This window comes from Ambystoma mexicanum, chromosome 2p (genome assembly GCF_040938575.1).
Source record: "Ambystoma mexicanum isolate Mex_15411 chromosome 2p, UKY_AmexF1_1, whole genome shotgun sequence".
NCBI lineage: Eukaryota > Metazoa > Chordata > Amphibia > Caudata > Ambystomatidae > Ambystoma > Ambystoma mexicanum.
The window spans coordinates 1099083791-1099104145 of record NC_090923.1 but is presented as its reverse complement, the minus strand read 5'-3'; the positions used below and the strand labels follow the sequence as shown (position 1 = coordinate 1099104145).

Sequence of the window (20355 nt, the reverse complement as noted above, 5' to 3'; positions counted from 1 at the left end):
CCACTGTCCTAGATGAAACATGTCCTTGATCAACTATTGTTAATGCAGGGACTATTTCTAAGGATGGGATTAAGAAACACTCACCAAGGTTGCCCACTCCCTCCATTGTTATTTAATCTTGCGTTAGAACCTATACTCCAAAATATTCGTTTAAATCCTTATATTAAAGGAATTCCTTTAAATAATATAGAAACTAAATTATCAGCTTACAATTTGACCGTTACTGTTTTCTATTATTAGTCTTGAATGTTGTGTAAAAGGTTACTTACTACATATTTTCCAAATAATTACTTGGTATTGTTCCTGAATGTATGAATCCTTAACATAATAAAAAATACTTAAACTAAAAAGAAGCAGTAAGAAACAGTGTCACATACTCCTACGTCCAGGGCTCCTTCCTACGCGTAAATAGCCTGCTAGCTAGTGGTGGGATCAGAAACGGTTTTGGCAGCTTAGGGTATTTAATGAGCACGGACCTCGCTTCAGGAAGCAACAGAGCCTTTGCAATCATAGGGGGAAGAACGCGGCAAGAGAAGGAGAGAAACAAGAGAGCGAGGTGCTAATAACAGGGGAGGGGAAGGGCGGGCAATTTGGCAGCAAGGGATCTACAAGCAACCGGAGGAGGAAACCGTGGGAAACCGATCACACAGTCTTGGGTAGGATGGGGAGAAGAGAGTGTGTGGACCTAAGTGTTAGGGAGGAGCCATTCCTTGAAGAGGAGGTATTCAGCTCCTTCCTGAACTGTAGAAGCAAGGGGGCGAGTCTGATGTTGATGGGGAGGAGGTTCCAGAGTCTTTAAACTGTCTTCTGCTGCTTTCCTTACATCAACATCTGAATGGCATCGCCCCCCTTGCTTTTGAGTCAGAAATTGAAAATCAATCCCTTCAAGGAACACTACACCCAGCGAGGATAACGGGCAACAGGTGTTGACACTGCCTCCTCCTTCCCTCTACCCTGAAAGGCTTAGCCTTCAAATCTATTTCCACCTTTCAATTAATAATCATCAATTATTCCATGAGGAATAATTAACAATTGTTTGCATATCAACAGTTTTCATAAACAAGTTTAAAAAAAATAATGATAGGCTATCGAATGACAAATAAAAGGATAAAGGAGCACAATGTGTTTTGGCGTAAAACTAAAATGAATATTTAAAAATTGTAAGAGTTCTATAGAGACTGTACCAATACATAGTTACTTCAAATATCATACAAAGGAATTGATAAAGTAAATAGATCATATATTATTGAGAAAACAGAATGCAGTACAAGCCTGTCGAGGTGTATGCAAGTCTGTGCCCCAGAAGGTACAGCTTCAGGCGAAGGAATGGTGTTTGAACTCTCCAACACATTACAGCATCATATCCATAAATGTGGGATCATAGAAGCCATGGAAAAAGACTAGACTGGGGATCTCATCAGGTAAACAAATAAATGGGATAACAAAGGCCATGAAAATAAGGCTAGACTAGCAATCTCATCCAGTGAACACAAAAGCCAGATAATAAAAGCCATGAAAAAAAGACTAGACTAGCGATCTCATCTAGTCTACATAAAAGTGGCAGAATAGAGGCCAAAAACAAAATTCTACACTAGTGAACTCATCAGGTGAACATAAAAGTGAGATAATAAAAGCCATGAAACAAATACTAGACTAGTGATCCCATCAGGTGAACTTAAATCTTTGTTTGGAAGTTAGCCCATTGTTTATTCCATCTTCATTTAGTTTCACGATTATATTTGCCTACGTGATAGAGCATGCACGGTTAATAGCTCATACTGCAAGTACCATAATTTTCATTGCCTCATACAAACAATGTTTTTCTAGAATATGAATACATCATCTCGAATAATGTTATGGCACTTTAACAACTGAAAAAAGCAATGTCCCACACTAGGGTTATATTGTTTTTTTTCTATGCTATGTTCACCTCTGATTTGCCAGCGTACTGAAATGCAAATGCTCATTAGTAGTCAAAGACACTTAAATCTTTTACAATCCGTCTGTAAAAAGGCCAACTCCCTCACAGCTCTCCATGTATTTTTGTGCGCTTTCTCAGAAAAGTGATTATGAGGGCCTGCTCTGGTGATGCTTTAGGATTTTTAGGTCAGAGTAGCTCATCTTGTGTCAGCGTTGCTGTTTTGATGAGCCTGCCATCCCCCAGGTTTTCAGGATATCCCTGTTAGCACAAACTTGTTTTCCTACCATTTTGTTGTGTAGTTAGGGTCACGTCATTAGACACTAATCATTTCTCATTTAGAAATTGACTGAAAGGCAAATTATTTAATTTAGTGGACAAATAAAAACCCCTTGGATTTGCAAAGAAATCACAATCGGTAGCTTGCGGAAAACACTAGTGATGAGCCCTTCTGCTTTGATCAATATTTTAATATTAAAAAATGTATTTTGAGGTTTTCTACATTCCATGTGGGTTCCACCTGATTATGAACAGAGTTGACATAGTCAAGAAATTTCATTCATTCAGTTAAGGATCTTATAAAAATTCCCAAAATATCATCTACATACTTTTTCCAAATACAAAACAATGACACGATTCAAGCATTTCAAAATGAAACTCCTCTCCAAATGGCCCCCCAATGACACTTGCGTATGATGGGTTCATCTTTGCCTGCAAACCAATTACTCTAATTTGAAGATAATATGAACCCCATATTGAAAAAAGTAATTGTGATATAAACCAAACGTAGCAATTGGACGATGAAGGTTTCATTGCCTAACCCAGTGGGTGTGTTTGAAAGGATCCACTCAACTGCTTCTTTGCTGCCTTTGTCTGTAGTGTGCACACTGCCCTGGCATAAGATATGCTGACCGCAATGTTTCTTCACTGTCATCCACCACCATTGCAGGATCCTCCAAGGGGGCTGAACCAATCAACACTACAATGGTAGTAAATAAATATTCTTTCTTTGCTTTAAATATGTTTTGTACATTTGAAGAAAGCCTTGTCAGTCAAGAACAGTTTATTGCAGCAACAGAATGCCATTGCAACACAACACGCATCTTACACAGGGAATATAACCTCAAAAGACACCTAACGTACAATATTTTAAAAACAATCACCAACACAGTGAAAGCAATAACCATCATCATTGGGTAAAACTAATCTAATGCAAATCCCATTTTGCTGTGATCACCCATGGGGCAAAAATGAATGGGCGAGTAGGAAACTGGATTAATAAGGGTTGAGTTCCTGAGAAAATAAAAACACTGTTCTACAGTCTTTTACAGCCACACGCTGAAAGCCTGAGTGGAACCATTTGGCTTGTAGAGCCACGGAAAATGTTTAAAAATCAGAAGTGTTTCCTTGCTCAAGTGATCACAATGGCAAACCCTGTGGATATCGTCCGGATCTGTCCGAAGAAGCAGTGAACAAGTTCAATGCTAGAATAGCCAATCAGAATTGGACGTAGAGGGAGCAAGGGGTCGTGCCACCAAAAGACAGAAAGAGCCGGAATCTATATGATATGATGTAAAATACTGATTCACCATTGAACCGGGATTCACAGTGCTTAACACCAAATGGTTTTTTCCATTCCCAATACTTATTCTTAAGGATAACAGAAGCATCCTTACGAAGACTCAGGTAAGCACTCTGAAAAGTGCTCAGACCTTTAGATAAAATACCTAGGTTCCATGTGTTAAAATAGCTGCAAAAATGGCTGTGAACACAAAATATCGTGGCAATAAGGCTGTGGTTTTGCCACCGCAATCCATGTAAAGGATGAGGGAGACACCCCTGCAACCCCCGGACCCATTATACCATTTAAAGGGAGCAGGGGATACTGCCGCAACCCTCACTCCCCTTAAATGGTGTAATGAGGCACAACTTTAACGGGTCAAACCGCAGCATTTTTGCCACGATTGTTTGTTCAGGCGACAATTTTGCCTCGATTTTATCACTGCATACCGATACCTACAGGTATGACAGATGCTTATCAAAGCCCAGAACTTCTTGCAGAGTATGTTGGTAATCACCCACACGGGGTGTTGTCCAAAAGTGAGCCCAATACAAGAAAGGCTTCAGGGCAGTCTGGTCAACATTGGAAAGACCGCCATTGCTTTACAGGCACCCATCTCTTTTTTTAAAGCACATTGTTACCTGTAATTGGACTGTTTGTCAAGAAATGTCCCTTTTCAATCCAACTCTGGTTTTCCAGACGCCGATTGATCCGGGGGTTTTCAAGGAACAGACTCAAGTAATCCATCGTTCCATAAAAAAGATGCAGTCTATCAGCCTTTTATCAGGCATACACATAGTGAAGGGGTTCGTGTATTTCTTACTTCTAAAAGAAGGGTAGCACACACTCCCGTCCCTTTGCCAGCTGCCCGTTCACATCTGATGATGGACCGTCTTTTGCAGGGTTTCTCTCCAGTGTACCTCATCAGAGGGAGTCGAAACCTACAAGCAGAAGCCGTCAACAGGGGACTGCAAATGTCGCACAGCGGGGACTCCTCGATTCTACCTTCCAGACCCAGGGGCATCCCCCACAATAGTGATATTTGACACCACACCAGATCTCCAAGCGTGAGGCATTTGCATTGTGGTGGGCAAGAGACCAAACTCCTTTCGGGGTGGGCTGAATATGGACTGGTCTTGGAAGTTCCTTTACTCCTCAATCTAATCTCCTTAGTGCAGAGGTAAATCCAGAAATTCAGAGACGGTACGAACCCTACAATCATGGCTATTCCAGAATTGTTTCTCAGAACGCCAGCCCTTTTGTTAGGGCGAGAGTGTTCTACCTGGTGAGTAGGAAGAAGGTTTGTCACCTCTCCAGTCCACTGCTCAAATTGAGCACCTTGCTCCAGACCAAGTGACCTTTAGCCACCTTGGCCGGTCCTCATATAAGGTGGGTACACTGGCAACCTCCAAAAATTCCCCGATCTGAGGTCACTACAGGAGTATGCGTTGATCAACTCCTGTCATGCTCTGGTTTGCAAACACAATTAAGAATAGGGAGTTCAAATTGACATTAGAAAAAATATATGGAATGTCCACGGGTGCCTAGAGGAATAGGCCAGGAGTGGCCTTTGCTACTGCCAACAATGATCCCAACTGACATATGGTTGTTTTTGCCGCCTCTATTCTCTGACAAAGGGTCTATGCAGTGTCCGTTGACATCTCACAAACCATCTGAGGTAGCACCATCTTGAAGCTAGCTTCTTAGATAGTCACCAGTCTTCTTGGGAAGGATCTCAGGAGGATAGCACAACGGCAACGTGCTCACCTTGGCAGCACGACGACACAGAGCAATCCCTGGGTCCGCGCTTAGAAACCTCTGGGTATTAAGCACGTTATAAATAACCTATCATATCATATCATATCATTAAGTCAGCAAGACATGTCCTAAAGCACCAAGTCCTATGTGACTCTGACTACTGCACCATCTGCCCCAGGAACAATGTGGTTTGTCACAACCACCACAACCTTTCTACAAATGTGTGGACTAAACTCCACCTTCATAAGGAGCACTATCTTCCTGTGTGTTTCTTTGTGCATGTAGTGAGCTGATGGCTACACAACTTGTGTACTTCTGATCAACATTTTGTCCAACATGGAAGAAGGGACACCCTCCAAATCCCATGTTGCAGAGGGATAAAATGTTACGTACAGCACTGTTGCATTTGGTCGCAGTTTATCCACAGAATCCCTTTCAATTTTCCAGAAGAACAGGTGTGCTCTCCAGGCAGAGCCACAGCAGATTCAGTTCCAGGTATGGACCAGGAAAGGACAATTAGAGTGTGGCTGCACGGGCTCACACTGACCAACCCATCTGAATTGAGTGTGGCTCCACAGGCTCACCCTGACCAACCCTTCTGAATTCAGTGTGGCTGCACGGGCTCACACAGACCAAACCTTCTGAATTCAATGTGGCTGCATGGGCTCACACTGACCAACCCTTCTGAATTCAGTGTGGCTGCGCGGGCTCACACTGACCAACCCTTCTGAATTCAGTGTGGCTGCATGGGCTCACACTAACCAACCCATCTGAATTGAGTGTAGTTGCACAGGCTCACACTGACCAACCCTTCTGAATTCAGTGTGGCTGCACAGGCTCACACTGACCAACCCTTGTGAATTCAGTGTGGCTGTACGGGCTCACACTGACCAACCCTTCTGAATTCAGTGTGGCTACACGGGCTGACACGCAATTTTGCAGCCCAAAATGTTGATATTTTAGAACATTTTTAATTGCCTTGTACTGAAAATTGGCTTTCGACGTGCAAGTGAATTGGATAAAAAGACTGTCAGATGGTATGCATGGAATACGTTACGCAAATGCTACAGACACTTTACTCTAGACACCTCCTCTAGAAGCAAAGAGCCAGTTGATGAAAAAGTCCTATGAAATGTATTTACCTTGGGTCATTAGCTGCCCAATGCTGCCTTTTTTTCCTAAAGCGCCACCTACAAGCCAAAACTATTGCATTAGAGTACATACAAATAGGGAGAAATGGCATATGAGGAGGGACACACAGCTTCCAGGTGTTGTTTGGTTATTTGCCCATCCATTGACTGCCCCTGGCAATGCTAATCCTCATGGCCATTCCCACCCTGTTCCTGCCCCTCCCCATCTAAAACACCTCCTTGCGGGAACTCTTTCAGCTCGTTGTAATCAAGCCTTACAATCAAGCTTTGCCCTTGAAGTGCCTGCCAGTGTTTTTTCAAAGCAGTCTTCTGAGAGTTAATGACTTAATTGATCTGTAAAAGCGCTACTGGTGTAATGAAAATGTCTTAACCAGGTCTGCCTTCAGCCACTCCATTTATAAGCACATTGTTGTCCATGTTTCTCACACATTGATCATCGAATAGAGTGAGGACATGGGAGTTTGATAAAGGTACTTGCGAACAGTGTAAACCGAACTGAAGCTGCCAACAGCACATCACAGCTCACAGCTCTCTTGCTCTTTACTCCCGCTCAGTCCTACAAACGTACACCTCTCCCTACCCTCTTGCTTTACAGATCCGCTAGAGCGCCAAGGGACCACTCAGGTGGTGACAGTGCGTGGTATAAGAACCTTCAACCTAACATAAATGAACATCGGCCAATCCTATGCCTACAGCCCTGTGCGGCTGTACCACAGGGTCAGGGGAATGGGGCGTGGCATCCTGACGCATTCATGGTGACCGGCCAAAGTAGCACGAATTTAACAGGCGTGAGAAGCAGTTTCCAGTCTCGCCACTAAGTGGCAGAGTGCCCATACGTTGTGAATAGAAAGAGCCATTACACTGTCCGCATTTAAATTCTCAGCGCTGGAGAAGTTGCGTGAAATCGTATTTTCACTTTTAAAACGAAATATCATACAAAAAGCCCAATCTACCCAAGAAAGAGAGACATAGAAAAGTGGAAAGCGACTGTCCTTTCAGTTTAATGTATAGAAATCGGCGCTTTGGAGTAGCATGATTCCCAAAGCTCAGAGAAGCCTTTCGTTTTCAAGTGATATTCTAACCCACCCAAAATACCTTCCTCAAAGCGGTTGGAAATCTAGTTACCTTGGAACTAAAAACCTGCGCTTTCCTGAACAGCCGAGGAGCTCCGAGCAACAACCTCTCGAGGTTCGGAGTGAAGTGGCATGTTTTAATGCGTGTTACGTGATGTTATATTAGAGCGTGTTCTAATGCATCAAAGGTGCTGCTGGCAGCTGAACTGTGCGGGGACTTGGGGATGCACGTTATGCCATCCCCAGTGTGTGTCAGTTCGCATATATGCCCAGGTGGGTACCTCACACTCTGACCTGGTGGGCCGCTCGGGCCCCTGCGACGCGCCCAGCGACACACTTTCCTTTGCGCAGCCTGGCGCCGCTGCGGTCTTCGCCGGAGGGATTGATGCCCCTGTGTCGCTCCCGGTGGCGTTTCCACCTGCACACGCAGTGTATCAGCCGTCACCCAAGTACACAAAGAGACAGACGTGCGCTGGCGCATTGCCAGGGGTCGCCCGACGTCCCTACCGCGAGCCAGGCCTCACTTCACTTGCAAACACGTTTCCCAACGGCAGCATATGGTAGCTGGTCCCCGGCGTAGAGGAGACCATGCCACGGGCACGTGCCAGCATCAAAGGTATTTGGTCCCCATAAACAGCCCGTCTCTCCAGGCTCCCGGTCCAGTCCTGACACACCCCTGCTCCCTGCGGTACAGCGCTCTGACCCTTATAGATCTCCACTCCCTACAGTATATTGCCCTTCCAAGACCCTGGACTGGTCCTCGGAGATCCCTAGTCCCTACAGTGAAATGTTCTGATCCTCATAGACCCCGCCCCGTCCCCCCTAGATCTGTGGTCCTGACAAACCTAGCTGTGCCCCTCGCACACCTTGGTCATCGCATGTCTGTCTCTTCTAGTACTCGGCCCCTCATGGAATACCTGCCCTCACAGGCCTCTAGCCATCACAGATGTCTGGCTCTTAATTAGTTCGATTCTTATCAGAAACAGCAACCTTCCTCACGCCCCAAAACACCCCGTTAGACCACTGGTCCCTGGTGTTAACCGAGTTCCCTGAACTGTACATTCTGCCTCCTCCACATTCCTTGCTCACCACGGTTTCCTAGTTCTCTCCAATCCATGTTCCACTCAGTTTCACGTTCCACTCAGTTACCTGAACACCACCATTCCCTTATACTCATTATCCTAGTCTCCTCAGTTTCCCAGATCACAGTGCCATGATCCTGACATTTCATTAGTCCTCCTCAAGTCCCTATTCTTCTCAGTTCTACGGCCCCCTTGGTTCTCTGATACTCACTTCTCTGAGTTCCATGACACTTCCAGTTCCTGATCCTCAGTTCTCTAACACTCTCGGCTCTCTGATCCTCTCAGTTCCCACGATCCTCTCGATTTTCTCACCCTCTGTGTTCCTGGTTCCTTAAAGTTCTCTGAACCCCTCTATTCTCAGATCCTCCCAGTTCCCTGTTCCTCAATTCTCTAATCTTGCTGGTCCTCCTACCTCCCAGTTCCCCCATCATTCTCCAATCTGCTTAGTTTTCTGACCCTTTCGGTTGCAAGATCCTTTGAGTTATATGAATCTCTCAGTTCTTTAACCCTGTCTGTTCTCTGATTCTCTCAGTTTCCTGATCCCCTCAGTTCTCTGACCCTCTCAGTTCTTTAAACTGCAGTTCTTTGATCCTCTCACGTCCTCAGCCTCTCAGAAAACCCAATTCGCATTTTGCTAATCCTTTCAGTTCTCCGACTATTTTAGCTTCCCGGTCACCAGTTCTCTGATCTGCTTAGTTTTCTACTTCTTTAGGGTTACCAGACCCTTTGAGTTATCAGAAGCTCTCTGTTCTTTGACCCTCTCGGTCCTCTGATCCTCTCAGTTCCCGGATCCTTTGAGTAATCTGAACACATCTCCTCTCTAACCCTCTCAGTTCTTTAATCTGCAGTTCATTGATCCTCTCACTTCCCCAGCCTCTCACTACCTAATCCTCAGTTTGCTGATCCTCTCAGTTCTCAGACCGTCTTAGATCCCTGATCCTCAGTTCTCTGATCTTCTAAGTTCTCTGACACTTTCAGTTCTCTGTGCCTCCGATTTTTGATCCTCTTAGTCGTCTGATACTCTAGGTTCTCTGATTCTGCATCACAGGGGTGGGTTTGGGAGGGGGTCTACTGCCTACTGCTTTCTCTCAGTTCTCTAACTTTTACAGTTGTTGGATCCTTTGAGTTCTCTGAACACCTCAGCTCTTCAACCCTCTTAGTTCCCTGATGCTCAGTTCTTGGATTCTCTCAGTTCCCCAGTCTCTCAGTTCCCCAATCCTCACTTCGCTGATACTCTCAGTTCTCTAATCCTCTCAGTTCTCTACCCCTGCTGGTTATTTGATCCTCTCGGTTCTCTACCCCTCCTGCTTATTTCATCCTCTCAGTTCTCTACCCCTCCTGGTTATTTGATCCTCTCAGTTCTCTGACTCTCTCAATGTTCTGATCCTCCTAGTTCTAAGACCCACTAGGTTACCGGATCCTTTGACTTATCTGAAGCCCTCAGTTCCTTGACCCTGTCAGTTCCTGGATCATAGGGTCGGCGATAACATCACTTTATTGCTTCTCCAGGACCCGTCCCCGACCTCCTTTCCCTGATCTTAGTATTACCCGAGCTTCACACTTTGCATTTTCAGAAAACACCCAGTGTGATACTCCTGGATCTGTGAGGATCAATTTTCCTGTACAGCACATAGCTCCCCAGTACCCTTAAATTGGACGGTCTAATAGAGGCGGACGCTCCTCTCGGACCCTGTAAAGTTGTCGCGCACTTCCCTTGTACACTGACATACAACGGGCCGCCACGGGCGGACGTACAGACAGAGGAACCAATCAACGCACCCTCGAGTGACGAGGCTGACACAGAGCAGGTGGCACACGCAGAGACGCTCACAAAGCCAAGCAGACAGCCCTACACAGGGATCAAGACAGTAACACCTGCAGACGGGGAGAAGAGCAGGCAGCCCAAGGGGGGATCATACAAACACAGCAGTGAGTCTTACACCCAAGCCGTCTAACAGACAACAAGAGGGGCATTACCAGACAGATAGTGCCACGCACTTAAGGACACACACAGACATACACCGAGCCTACCCACTAGAGGTGCAGACTCTGAGCCGACCCCCTAGAAGGTGTAGACACTGAGCCTAACCCCTAGAGGTGCATACACCAAGCCTACTCCCTAGAGGTCTAGACACCAAGCCTACCCCCTAGAGGGGCAGACACTGAGCCTACCCCTTAGGAGGTGCAGACACTGAGCCTACCCCCTAGGAGGTGTAGACACTGAGCCTACCCCCTAGAGGTGCAGACACTGAGCCTACCCCCTAAGAGGTGTAGACACCGAGCCTACCCCCTAGAGGTGCAGACACAGAGCCTACCTCCTAGAGGTGCATCCACCGAGCCTACCCCCCAGAGGTGCAGCCACTGAGCTTACCCCCTAGAGGTGCAACCACTGAGCCTACCCCATAGAGGTGCAGACACTGAGCCTACCCACTAGAGGTGCAGATACTGAGCCTACCCCCTAGGAGGTGTAGACACCAATCCTACCCCCTAGAGGTGCAGACACTGAGACTATCCCCTAGGAGGTGCAGACACTGAGCCTACCCCCTAGAGGTGCAGACACTGAGCCTACCCCCTAGAGGTGCAGAAACCGACCCTACCCCCTAGGGGTGCAGACACCGAGCCTACCCCCTAGAGGTGCAAAAACTGAGCCTACCCCCTAGGAGGTGTAGACATCGAGCCTACCCCCTAGAGGTGTAGACAATGAGCCTACCCCCTATAGGTGTAGACACAGAGCATATCCCCTAGAGGTGCAACCACTGAGCCTACCCCATAGAGATGCAGACACTGAGCCTACCCCACTAGAGGTGCAGACACCGACCCTACCCCCTAGAGGTGCAGACACTGAGACTACCCCCTAGAAGTGCAGAAACCGACCCTACCCCCTAGGAGTGCAGACATTGAACCTACCCCTTAGAGGTGCAGACACTGAGCCTACCCCCTAGGAGGTGCAGACACTGAGCCTACCTCTTAACTGGCCAGGCAAGGGGCAGTTAGCGAGGCCACACAGATGCAGACGGCCTTGAATTATGTAGACAATCAGAGCTCACCTTCACAGACGTGCAGTGGACGAGGCTGGCTAGGAGCAGGCTGCACACCACCATCCCAGGTCCCATGGTGCCTCGGGGGAGACAGGGGCCCGGACCGGACCCTCGGCCCGCCCCGGGTCGCCCTAAGGCCAGGAAGCCTGGAGACTCCCAGACACCTTTCGGGCCGGGCAGGGCAGTGCCAGCGGGGCTCGACACTGCTTCATGGCAGTCTCCACTGCCGCCCAGACGAGACAGCCAAAGGGGCGCTAATGCGAGCGGCGTGACAGGGCTCCGGGGGCGGTGCTCCGATTCAGACGACCCCTCCAAGAACGCAGGCACAAGTTTCAGGTCCGTACACTTCGCCCTTCAACAAAGTCGCGTTTGCTCTTTGTGCCGTTTCGGGGAAAAAAGGGAAAATCTGACCCAAAAAACGAAAATCCATCCATAAAATCCAGCCAAGCGGGCTCCAGACCCTTGCGCTCTGCGATGCAGTGGTTTCCAGTGTCCAGTCCCGGCTACGCTAGTGGCCGGGTCTGAGTCCCGGTGGGGTGGCGGGCTTCGGGTCCACAGTGTGCCGGGATCCGGGGTCGGACTGCCTCTGGCCCCCCTCCCTGGGCCGGGAGGTGGGCATTGCTTGAGGGCGACTGGGTGGAGCAGGGATGGCAGGTGCACCGCCCGAGGTGCTGGTGTGGCGGCAGCTGCAGCGGAGCTCGGACGCGGAGAGCTGTGGCAAGTGGCAGCCCTCTTCCCTGGGAGCTGCGGGGCACGTCTCGCTAGTGTCAGCCGCTGCTCCCCGGGGGGCAGCCCCCGCTGATTGGCAGGTGTGAGTCAGTCAGTAGCAGCCCCTGGTGGCCGGTGGGGCGGGATCTGCGGGCTCCCTGTGGCACTGACAGCCCCTGCTCGGGGGTCTATGGGGCAGTGACAGCTCCTGTGGGGAATTGGCTCTGTGCGGGGCACTGACTGTCAGTGCTGCCCGGGGTGCGTGCTTCTGGGAACAGTGACAGCTCCCACCAGGACTCGATGGCAGCGGTCGCCACGGCCACAGCTGGACTCAGTGTGCGCCCGAGAGCCAGTCTGCCTGGCAGAGGGGAGAGAGCCCGCCCATGTGACCCGCGGGCGGCTCCTAGGCTGGCTGAGGGGAGGGGGCATGGGTGCTGCTCCCTGGCGCTGGCAGAGCCCCGACCGGCCAATCCATGCGAGGGAGAGAAAAGGCAAAACTGCTTTATTTTCACTCTTTTTCACTGACAGCTGAAAGAGAGATCCGTTGGCAGGCGTTCACAGGGACAGCGGCGATAGTCCTGCTGCCTGGGTTAAAGTCTAGATTCCAGGCTCCTGCTTCTCGGCCGCCCTCACTTTCTGTCCCTCTCTGCTCCCACCTTTCCCTCCCCCCTCACTGCCGTATTGTGCGTCTGGCGTTTAATTTTCCAGGTCTCATTTCTTCTGTCACTGTGCATGCGATGTACATCATTTCTTGGATTACTTACCGGCAATCCTTATTATTCCAAGTCGTATTCTTCCTCGTCACACTGCTTACTTTTGAGGCATTCATAGGAACTTTCTCTATCCAGTTACATGTTCCACCCCTCCCTCCAGGGTTTCTAATGCCCCCTTTCACCGATAATACCCCGTTAACCAAATCCCACTGAGGATCATGGGACCCAACATCCCCCCTTTCGGAGAAGGGGGGTGGGTCCCAAGTACCTTCATGAGGAATAGTAGGACTAGGAGTAATAAGGAGTTCCGGTAGTAATCTAGGCATTGCCTTCATGTCCCCCTTTGTGCTCCCAGAACTCACTTTTGAGGGGTACCAAATGCAGTGATGATAAGGACTAGGGAAATAAGGGACAAGGGAGAACCCCGCTGGGGAGCCTAGCCTCCCTATCAGGCGGCGGATCCTGAGAAAGGAGCGGCTCGCCGAGGCAGGCGGGTCCAGCGAGTGGATCCGGCCCGCAACGGGCCCCAGGAAGCAGAAGCGGCCTGCAACGAGAGGGGGACTCGCTATCCGGGCCCACTCCCACCAGACTTTGGCGGACAGCCAGAGGAAGCGGCCCGCATCGGGCCCGGCCCCCCCCCCCGGCAGCAGCAGCCCTCCCCGACAACCTCGCCCCGAACGAGGACTGGTGGGAGGCGCGGGCGGATGGCCTCGAACTCGGCCCCCGGGCCTAGAGACTGTGGCATCGGACTCCGACCTCCCCTGGAGCCACATACAGGGAGGGGGAGGCACACCTGGGAGCAACGACCCCCGCGGACGAGCACGCAGCAACCGCCGGCCTGCTGCGGCCACAGCTTACCCACCTACCTACCCCCCTCCACACTGGACCCCCTCCAGCAGTATAGGCCCATTCAGGCCCCGAACAGTGCTCGCAAGCCTTGAGTGACCACACTGAGGAGGCAGGACGGCACCTTCCCCCCCGCTGAAGTACCCCGCGATCCAGGGGGGGCCTTGATAAAGGGACGACTTCCGCCCGTCTCCACCCAAACAGGTGGAGGTCCCCGGGGTGAACCCCGGGGCGTGTGCCCGCCTGCCACTCCCCCTCGGGGGGAGAACAGTGAAACCGGACGGAGGGGTGAGAGCGCCACGAGGCTACACCGAGACGAGGAGAGGTCCAGGTGTGAGGTCCCCGTCCGGTACGGGATGGGCATGTGCCCGCCTGGAGGCTACCCCGGGGAAACCCCTGAAGCACTTGGCCAGCGGCGGACCCCGCGGAGGGGACTGCGTAGGAGTGCATGAACTGGCCGGAGACCCTAGAAGCATTCCGGTACAGGGAGATGGCGAGACCCAGTAGCAGCTTCTCTGCTTCCAGTGGCATGTCTCACCCGGGGACCACGACGGAATCCACGACAGTGATGGAAAGGGGCTTTGCCTCCATTCTACAGGAAATTAGGGAAATGTGCTCAGACATTGCCCAGAAGTTCGAGAAGATGGACCAGAGAGTGGACAAAGTGGAGGATAGGCTCCTACAAGTAGAAACCAACCAGTCCTCGTCAACAGCCCAGGAAGTCCAAATAGACCTGAGGCTCGCGGCCCTGGAGAAAAGAGACGAGAAGAGAGCCAGGCAGATGGACGATTATGAAAATAGGGAGAGGAGGAACAATCTAAGATTTTTTGGGATTCCGGAGACGGAGGGGAGTCAGAAAGAGACTTGACCCGAGTTGTGAGAGACATTATTACCCTTCTATTTGCGGAGGAGATGACCACAGAACCAACATTCGACCGGGTGCACAGAGCAGGAGGTAAAGCGGGGAGCTCCCGGTCTGTCCTTGCCCAGTTTCACTACTACACGGAAAAGGCCAAGGTCCTGGATGAAGCGAGGAAGGCGGGGGTGATAACCTACAACAACGCTCAGATCACCATTTTCCAAGACCTCTCCGCTTACACCCTGGCAAAGCGCAGAATGTGCCGCCCCCTAATGCAGCTACTCAAGGGATACGCTACAGGTGGGGGTATCCTTTCTCCCTGACTTTCGAATATATGGGCCAACGGACAATGCTGGTTACCAAAGAGGATATAAGAGGGGCAATACGGGATTATGTGGTGGATCCCATCCCCCGAAGGGGCCCAATCGGCCCAGAAGCAATGGACAGAGGAGGCCCAAGTCAGTTGGGCGCCAGGAGAAGGAGAACCGCCCCGCAGAAATACAAAAAACTGAATACTCCACTGCCGGCACAGGAGGGAGGGCATGTGGACTCGGAGGGCTGACGGCGGGGGAATCCCGACTAGCTGCGGGGCAGGACTGGAGATTTATGATGTCCCAGCGAGGACAGTCTCCCGCTGAACAGCAAGTATAGTGTGAGCACCTGACGGGACGAAGCTGGGGGGAAAAGGGGGGCTCAAGGAGATGAGCATTGTACTGCGTGCCTGGCCAAGGGGAGCAGGCTGGTGGTCCGGCCAAATGCCAGCAATGGCGGAACTAACTGGCTGGACGCCGGGTAGGGGTTGGGTCTTTAGGGAGAAGGGAGGGGGGGGGGTTTGGGGGTCAGTTTTAGGGCCCCCCAGGAGGGCATAAGGGGGTATCCAAGTAATCAAGATGTGAGACTAAAGAAGTGAGATGGGAGATTCGACAGGATGTGGGTGACCTAACAGGAGAGTTGCACAGACCATGGCTAATGGTCTGCCGGCCCTAGGGGTGGGTACCCTGAATGTGCAAGGTCTGAACACACCCACAAAGAGATCCCTAGTTAGTAGAGAGTTCAGAAGGGCCAAACTAGACCTGCTTTTCCTACAGGAGACACACTGGGCTCGGGGGAAGGAACCCAAGATGAGGGGAGGAGGAATAGGTGAGATGCTCTGTGCATTGCACAGATCTAAGAAGAGGGGAGTGGCTATCTTACTAGCGAGGGACGTAGGCTTTGAGCAGGAGGCCACACTGAGGGACCCCGAAGGCCGCTACTTGCTGGTGAGGGGTTCACTACAAGGCACCCCCTTAACTCTTGCAGTCGTATATGGCCCCAACGAGGGTCAAGCTCAGTTCTGGGAGGAAGTAACGGACAGGCTTAAACTCTTTGTGCGAGGCAAGGTAGTGGTGGGGGATACTTTAATATGGTTCTAGACCCGTCCTCTGATAGAAAGCACATGGGCCCTCCAATCATTATGCCTGCGGACGAGGCCGTGGCGCGCAACCTCCAGAGGGTTAACGCAGAGCTGGGCCTGGTAGACACAATCCCTTCCCCCAGGCCTGATGCCCCCTCGTACACGTATTACTCGGCCATACACACCTCATTCTCTAGAATCGATTATATCCTGGTTGACGAGACACTTCGCCCATACACCTCGGGCTATAGAATTGACTCAGTCCCCTGGACGGACCATGATATGGCCCGGATTACTATTGCAGAGGGTTGGCAAACGGAGCGCAGAGGACGTTGGAAATGTAATGACGCCCTACTGAAAGACGAGGTCCTCTCGCAGGAAGTGCTAGATGTCATAACAGAGTTCTTTGAGCTGAATGATAATGGGGAGGTGGGCATACACACACTGTGTGACGCCTTCAAGGCGACCCTGCGAGGGGTTCTCATCAAAATAGGGGCCCAGAAGAAAAGGGAGAGGGAGGCCCATGAGAAGACCCTAAGGGATAAGATAGCCCAACTCCAACCATGTGGCGCTCCGGATCGGCCTCTCGAGCGTGACCGGGTCACCGCCCTGGAGGACTATAGACTCCAACTGAGGGATCTCCTCCTGCACAAAACGGAGAGAAACCTCCAGATGGTGAAACAAAAGTATTACGACAAGGGGGATAAGGCAGACAGCATCCTAGCCTGGAAATTGAGGGAGGTCCAACGTAGCAGAATGGTGAAGGCGGTGAAAGACGCTCAGGGGACAATAGGTTACGACTCTCCCCATATAGGGGAGGCCTTCTGCCATTATTATGAAAATTTGTACACTTCAGAATATGATGAGGGAGGTACTCTAATAGAGGACGTCCTGGGTTCCATTCAAGTTCCGGCCCTTACGAGAGAGATGTGGGAGGGGTTGGAGGGCCAGGTCACCGAGGAGGAGATAGACAAGGTAATTAGCGGGATGAAGGTGGGGACCTCCCCGGGGGAGGACGGTTTTACGGTGTACTTCTACAAGAGGTTCCGCTCCACCCTGGCCCCGCACCTAGCGAGGGCTTTCAATTCTGTGCTGGAGGGGGGCATTCTCCCTGAATCCATGATGGGGGCCATTATAGCAGTGCTGCCCAAGGAGGGTAAGGACCCCACAGAGTGCTCCTCCTACCGCCCAATATCGTTACTTAATACGGATGTGAAAATCTTGGCCAAGGTGGTGGGGAGGCGATTGGAGGGGATAATGCCGAAGCTGGTCCACGGGGTCCAAGTAGGCTTTATAAGAGGGAGGCAGGGGTCGGACAATATCCGCAAAACGATAGACCTGTTCCACTACGCGCAGGAATCGGAATTGGATGCATGTGTCCTCTCCCTAGACTCCGAAAAGCTTTCGACAGGGTCGAGTGGAGATACATGGAACTCCTTCTCCAAAAAATGGGCTTCGGGTCGCACATTAGGAGCTGGGTATCCGCACTCTATAGGGCCCCCACGGCAAGGGTCCAAGTGAACGGGGTGATGTCCCGGTCCTTCCCTCTCTCGCGGGGGACCAGGCAGGGCTGCCCCCTCTCCCCTTTGATATACGTCCTCACAATGGAACCACTAGCCATAGCGATCAGGGCACATCCGGATATCAGGGGGATCAGCAGAGGCGAAATGGAATTCAAACTATCCCTATTCGCAGATGATATTTTGGCCTATATGGTGAGTCCAGCCACCTCGCTACCCCCCTTCTTATCCCTGGTGGCCACGTTCGGCCGCTTCTCCGGGCTAAAAATCAACACAACAAAATCAGTCCTGCTTCCAATGAAAGAACGAGACCCCGAGTTAGACCCGTTGGATAGGCTTGGAGGGATTGCAGTGGGAAAGGCCTCAATACGATACCTGGGAGTCCTGCTAACCAGGGACCTGTCTAAACTAGCCCCCACCAACTACGATCCGATAACGGCAGGAATCACATCAGACCTGCGGAGATGGGGTAAGATGATCCTGTCGTGGTATGGCCGGATGACAGCGGTCAAGATGAATGTCTTACCAAGGCTTCTGTACCTGTTCACAGCGCTCCCCACCATCGTCCCTGAGCAGACCTTCAAGGACCTACAGCACGAAGTCCGAGAATTCATATGGCAGGGGAAGACCCCGAGGATGGGAAGGGTGACTCTGACACTGCCGAGGGAGGAGGTGGGGTTTGGGCTTCCTGATTTCCACCTTTACTTCCGAGCTGCTCAGTTGAGGGTCCTTTTAGAACACACGAAAGAAGGGATGAGGGCGTACTGGTCATACCTAGAGGACATGGACGCCCACCCCCTGAAGGTTAGGGATCTCCTGTGGGCCCAGCGCAAATCTATCCTGGGGAAATTAAGAGCCCACCCGACCCTGGGAGTTCTCTGGGAAATCTGGAAGGAGGGCCCACAGACAGCTTATCTCACTTCATGGCCGTCCCCGATGTCCTCCCTTTGAGGTCTTCCCCTCAACCTGGGCAGTAGAGGGTTCCGGAACTCGCAGATTTGGTCAGACTTGGGGATGGAATGGGCAGGGCAGATGTTCAGGGAGGGAGAATTCATAGCCTATGACGATCTGAGGGACGCTCTTGGCCAAGGGTCCCTTACCATTTTTGAATACCTCTCTCTCAAAGGCATATTGTGTGACCAAGCATGGGGCCAGAATTTGAGGAGGCAGTTGACTCCCTGAAAAGTTTCTAGACACGGCGACCTCGAGAAAGGGGGCGGTATCGAGCATATACAAAATTTTAAACACCATTAACTTCCCCGGGAAACGTAGTTTCCGCTCTTTTTGGGATGATTTGGCAGGGGAAGTCATTTCGGAAGACGCCTGGGCAAGGATTTTCAAAATCGCCTTCCATGGGAATTTATTCAGCGCGGACATGGAGCATAATTTCAAGATACTACAGGGGTGGCATAGGGACCAAGTGAGACTGTCCAAAATGTTCCCGAGTGTATCTCCATTGTGCCCAAGGGGGTGTGGCCAGAGGGGATCCAGGAAACATATGTGGTGGCTTTGTCCAAAAGTCCAGGACTTCTGGGCAAGGGTTCGAGCCTGGATTGCGGAGGTTTCAGATGAGCCTCTCCCCCAGGATCCTTTGTCGATGCTGCTGGGTCTTCCCCTGGAGGACTTGGAAATACATAGATATCCAAGGATGACGGAGACAATGTTGCGGGCGGGGAGGGTGGCCCTGGCTCAGAAGTGGAAGAGCCCGGAAGCCCCCTCCAAGGAGGAATGGTTGAAAAAGGTTAAGAACATGTTCTTGATGGATAAACTCACAGCAATGGTGAACAACGATTTGGGCTCGTTCCTGACAAACTGGAGTGGAGTGCAGTAGTCCTGGGGATGGGACGCCCACTGAGGCAGAACACTCCCCCATGCTCGGGGAGAGGGGGATCGGAGCTAAGCGGGACCTGGGCTGAATGCCCACTTCCCGGGGGACGGCAACTTTCCACTCAGCCGGCAATAAATTGGTCACCTACCACATCATCTCCTAAGCGCAGGATTCGAAGAGAGCAATTAATATCTCACAAGACTGAAGTTTTTGTAGGGTCGGGGGGGTGGGCAAGTGTTGGGGTGGGGGCTAGAGGGAGGGGGCGGGACAAGGGGTTGAACGGGCCAGTCAATTGCATTACATGTATTATTGTTCTTTTTTTGCCCGGCATGTTACAATAAGAAAATGCTAATAAAACCAAAGTTTTAAAAAAAAAAGTACATTTTGTGAAGAATAATGCAGTAAGAAGTGACTGTTATATTTGCTATAATGTTGGAACTACGTGACCTCTCACCCTGAAGTTTTTGTTAATTTAAGTATACCCACATGGATTTTTCAGGGCTCTGCCAGGTGCCCTAATCTTCGATCAACCCTGCCCGCCTCCTGTTTCGGAATGAAGAGACATCAAGCAGCAGGCAGCCTTTTGCATTCAAGGAGCTGTGTGGTTAAAGGGTTGCCTGGGAGGGTCAGCGACCCCCAGATGCAATTCTTTAACCACGGCTCCTAGAAAGCAGGGGCTGGGATGGTGGGGCATTTGTTGGTGTGTGTGGCCTAAGCACTCATACTTAAGCTGCACCACCAAGTGAAAGCCCCCCCACCTCCATTTACCACCCCATTTAAAGCACGGGTGTTACCAAAACCTTTGTCGACCTCCTATGAATCTTTTCAGGCAGCTGAAGCCCGCTGCCTCGTAGGCCATGGCAAGGATTGCCGGAATCCATTGACTAATAGAAACTACTGAGGTCTT

The 20355-nt window shown here is 50.8% G+C and overlaps 1 protein-coding gene across 2 annotated transcripts in view; it reads right to left on the bottom strand.

Moving 5' to 3' along the window:
- VEGFB (vascular endothelial growth factor B) overlaps nucleotides 1-12878 on the bottom strand; it is a 387557-nt gene extending 374679 nt beyond the window's left edge. The window contains exon 1 of one of the 2 annotated variants that reach the window (XM_069645095.1): nucleotides 11591-12878. In XM_069645095.1, the coding sequence (XP_069501196.1) occupies nucleotides 11591-11656 (66 nt within the window). In that variant the 5' untranslated portion in view covers nucleotides 11657-12878. The remainder of the gene's footprint in view (nucleotides 1-11590) is intronic. The other variant, XM_069645096.1, reaches the window with a different exon arrangement.
- Nucleotides 12879-20355: the final 7477 nt, after the last annotated feature.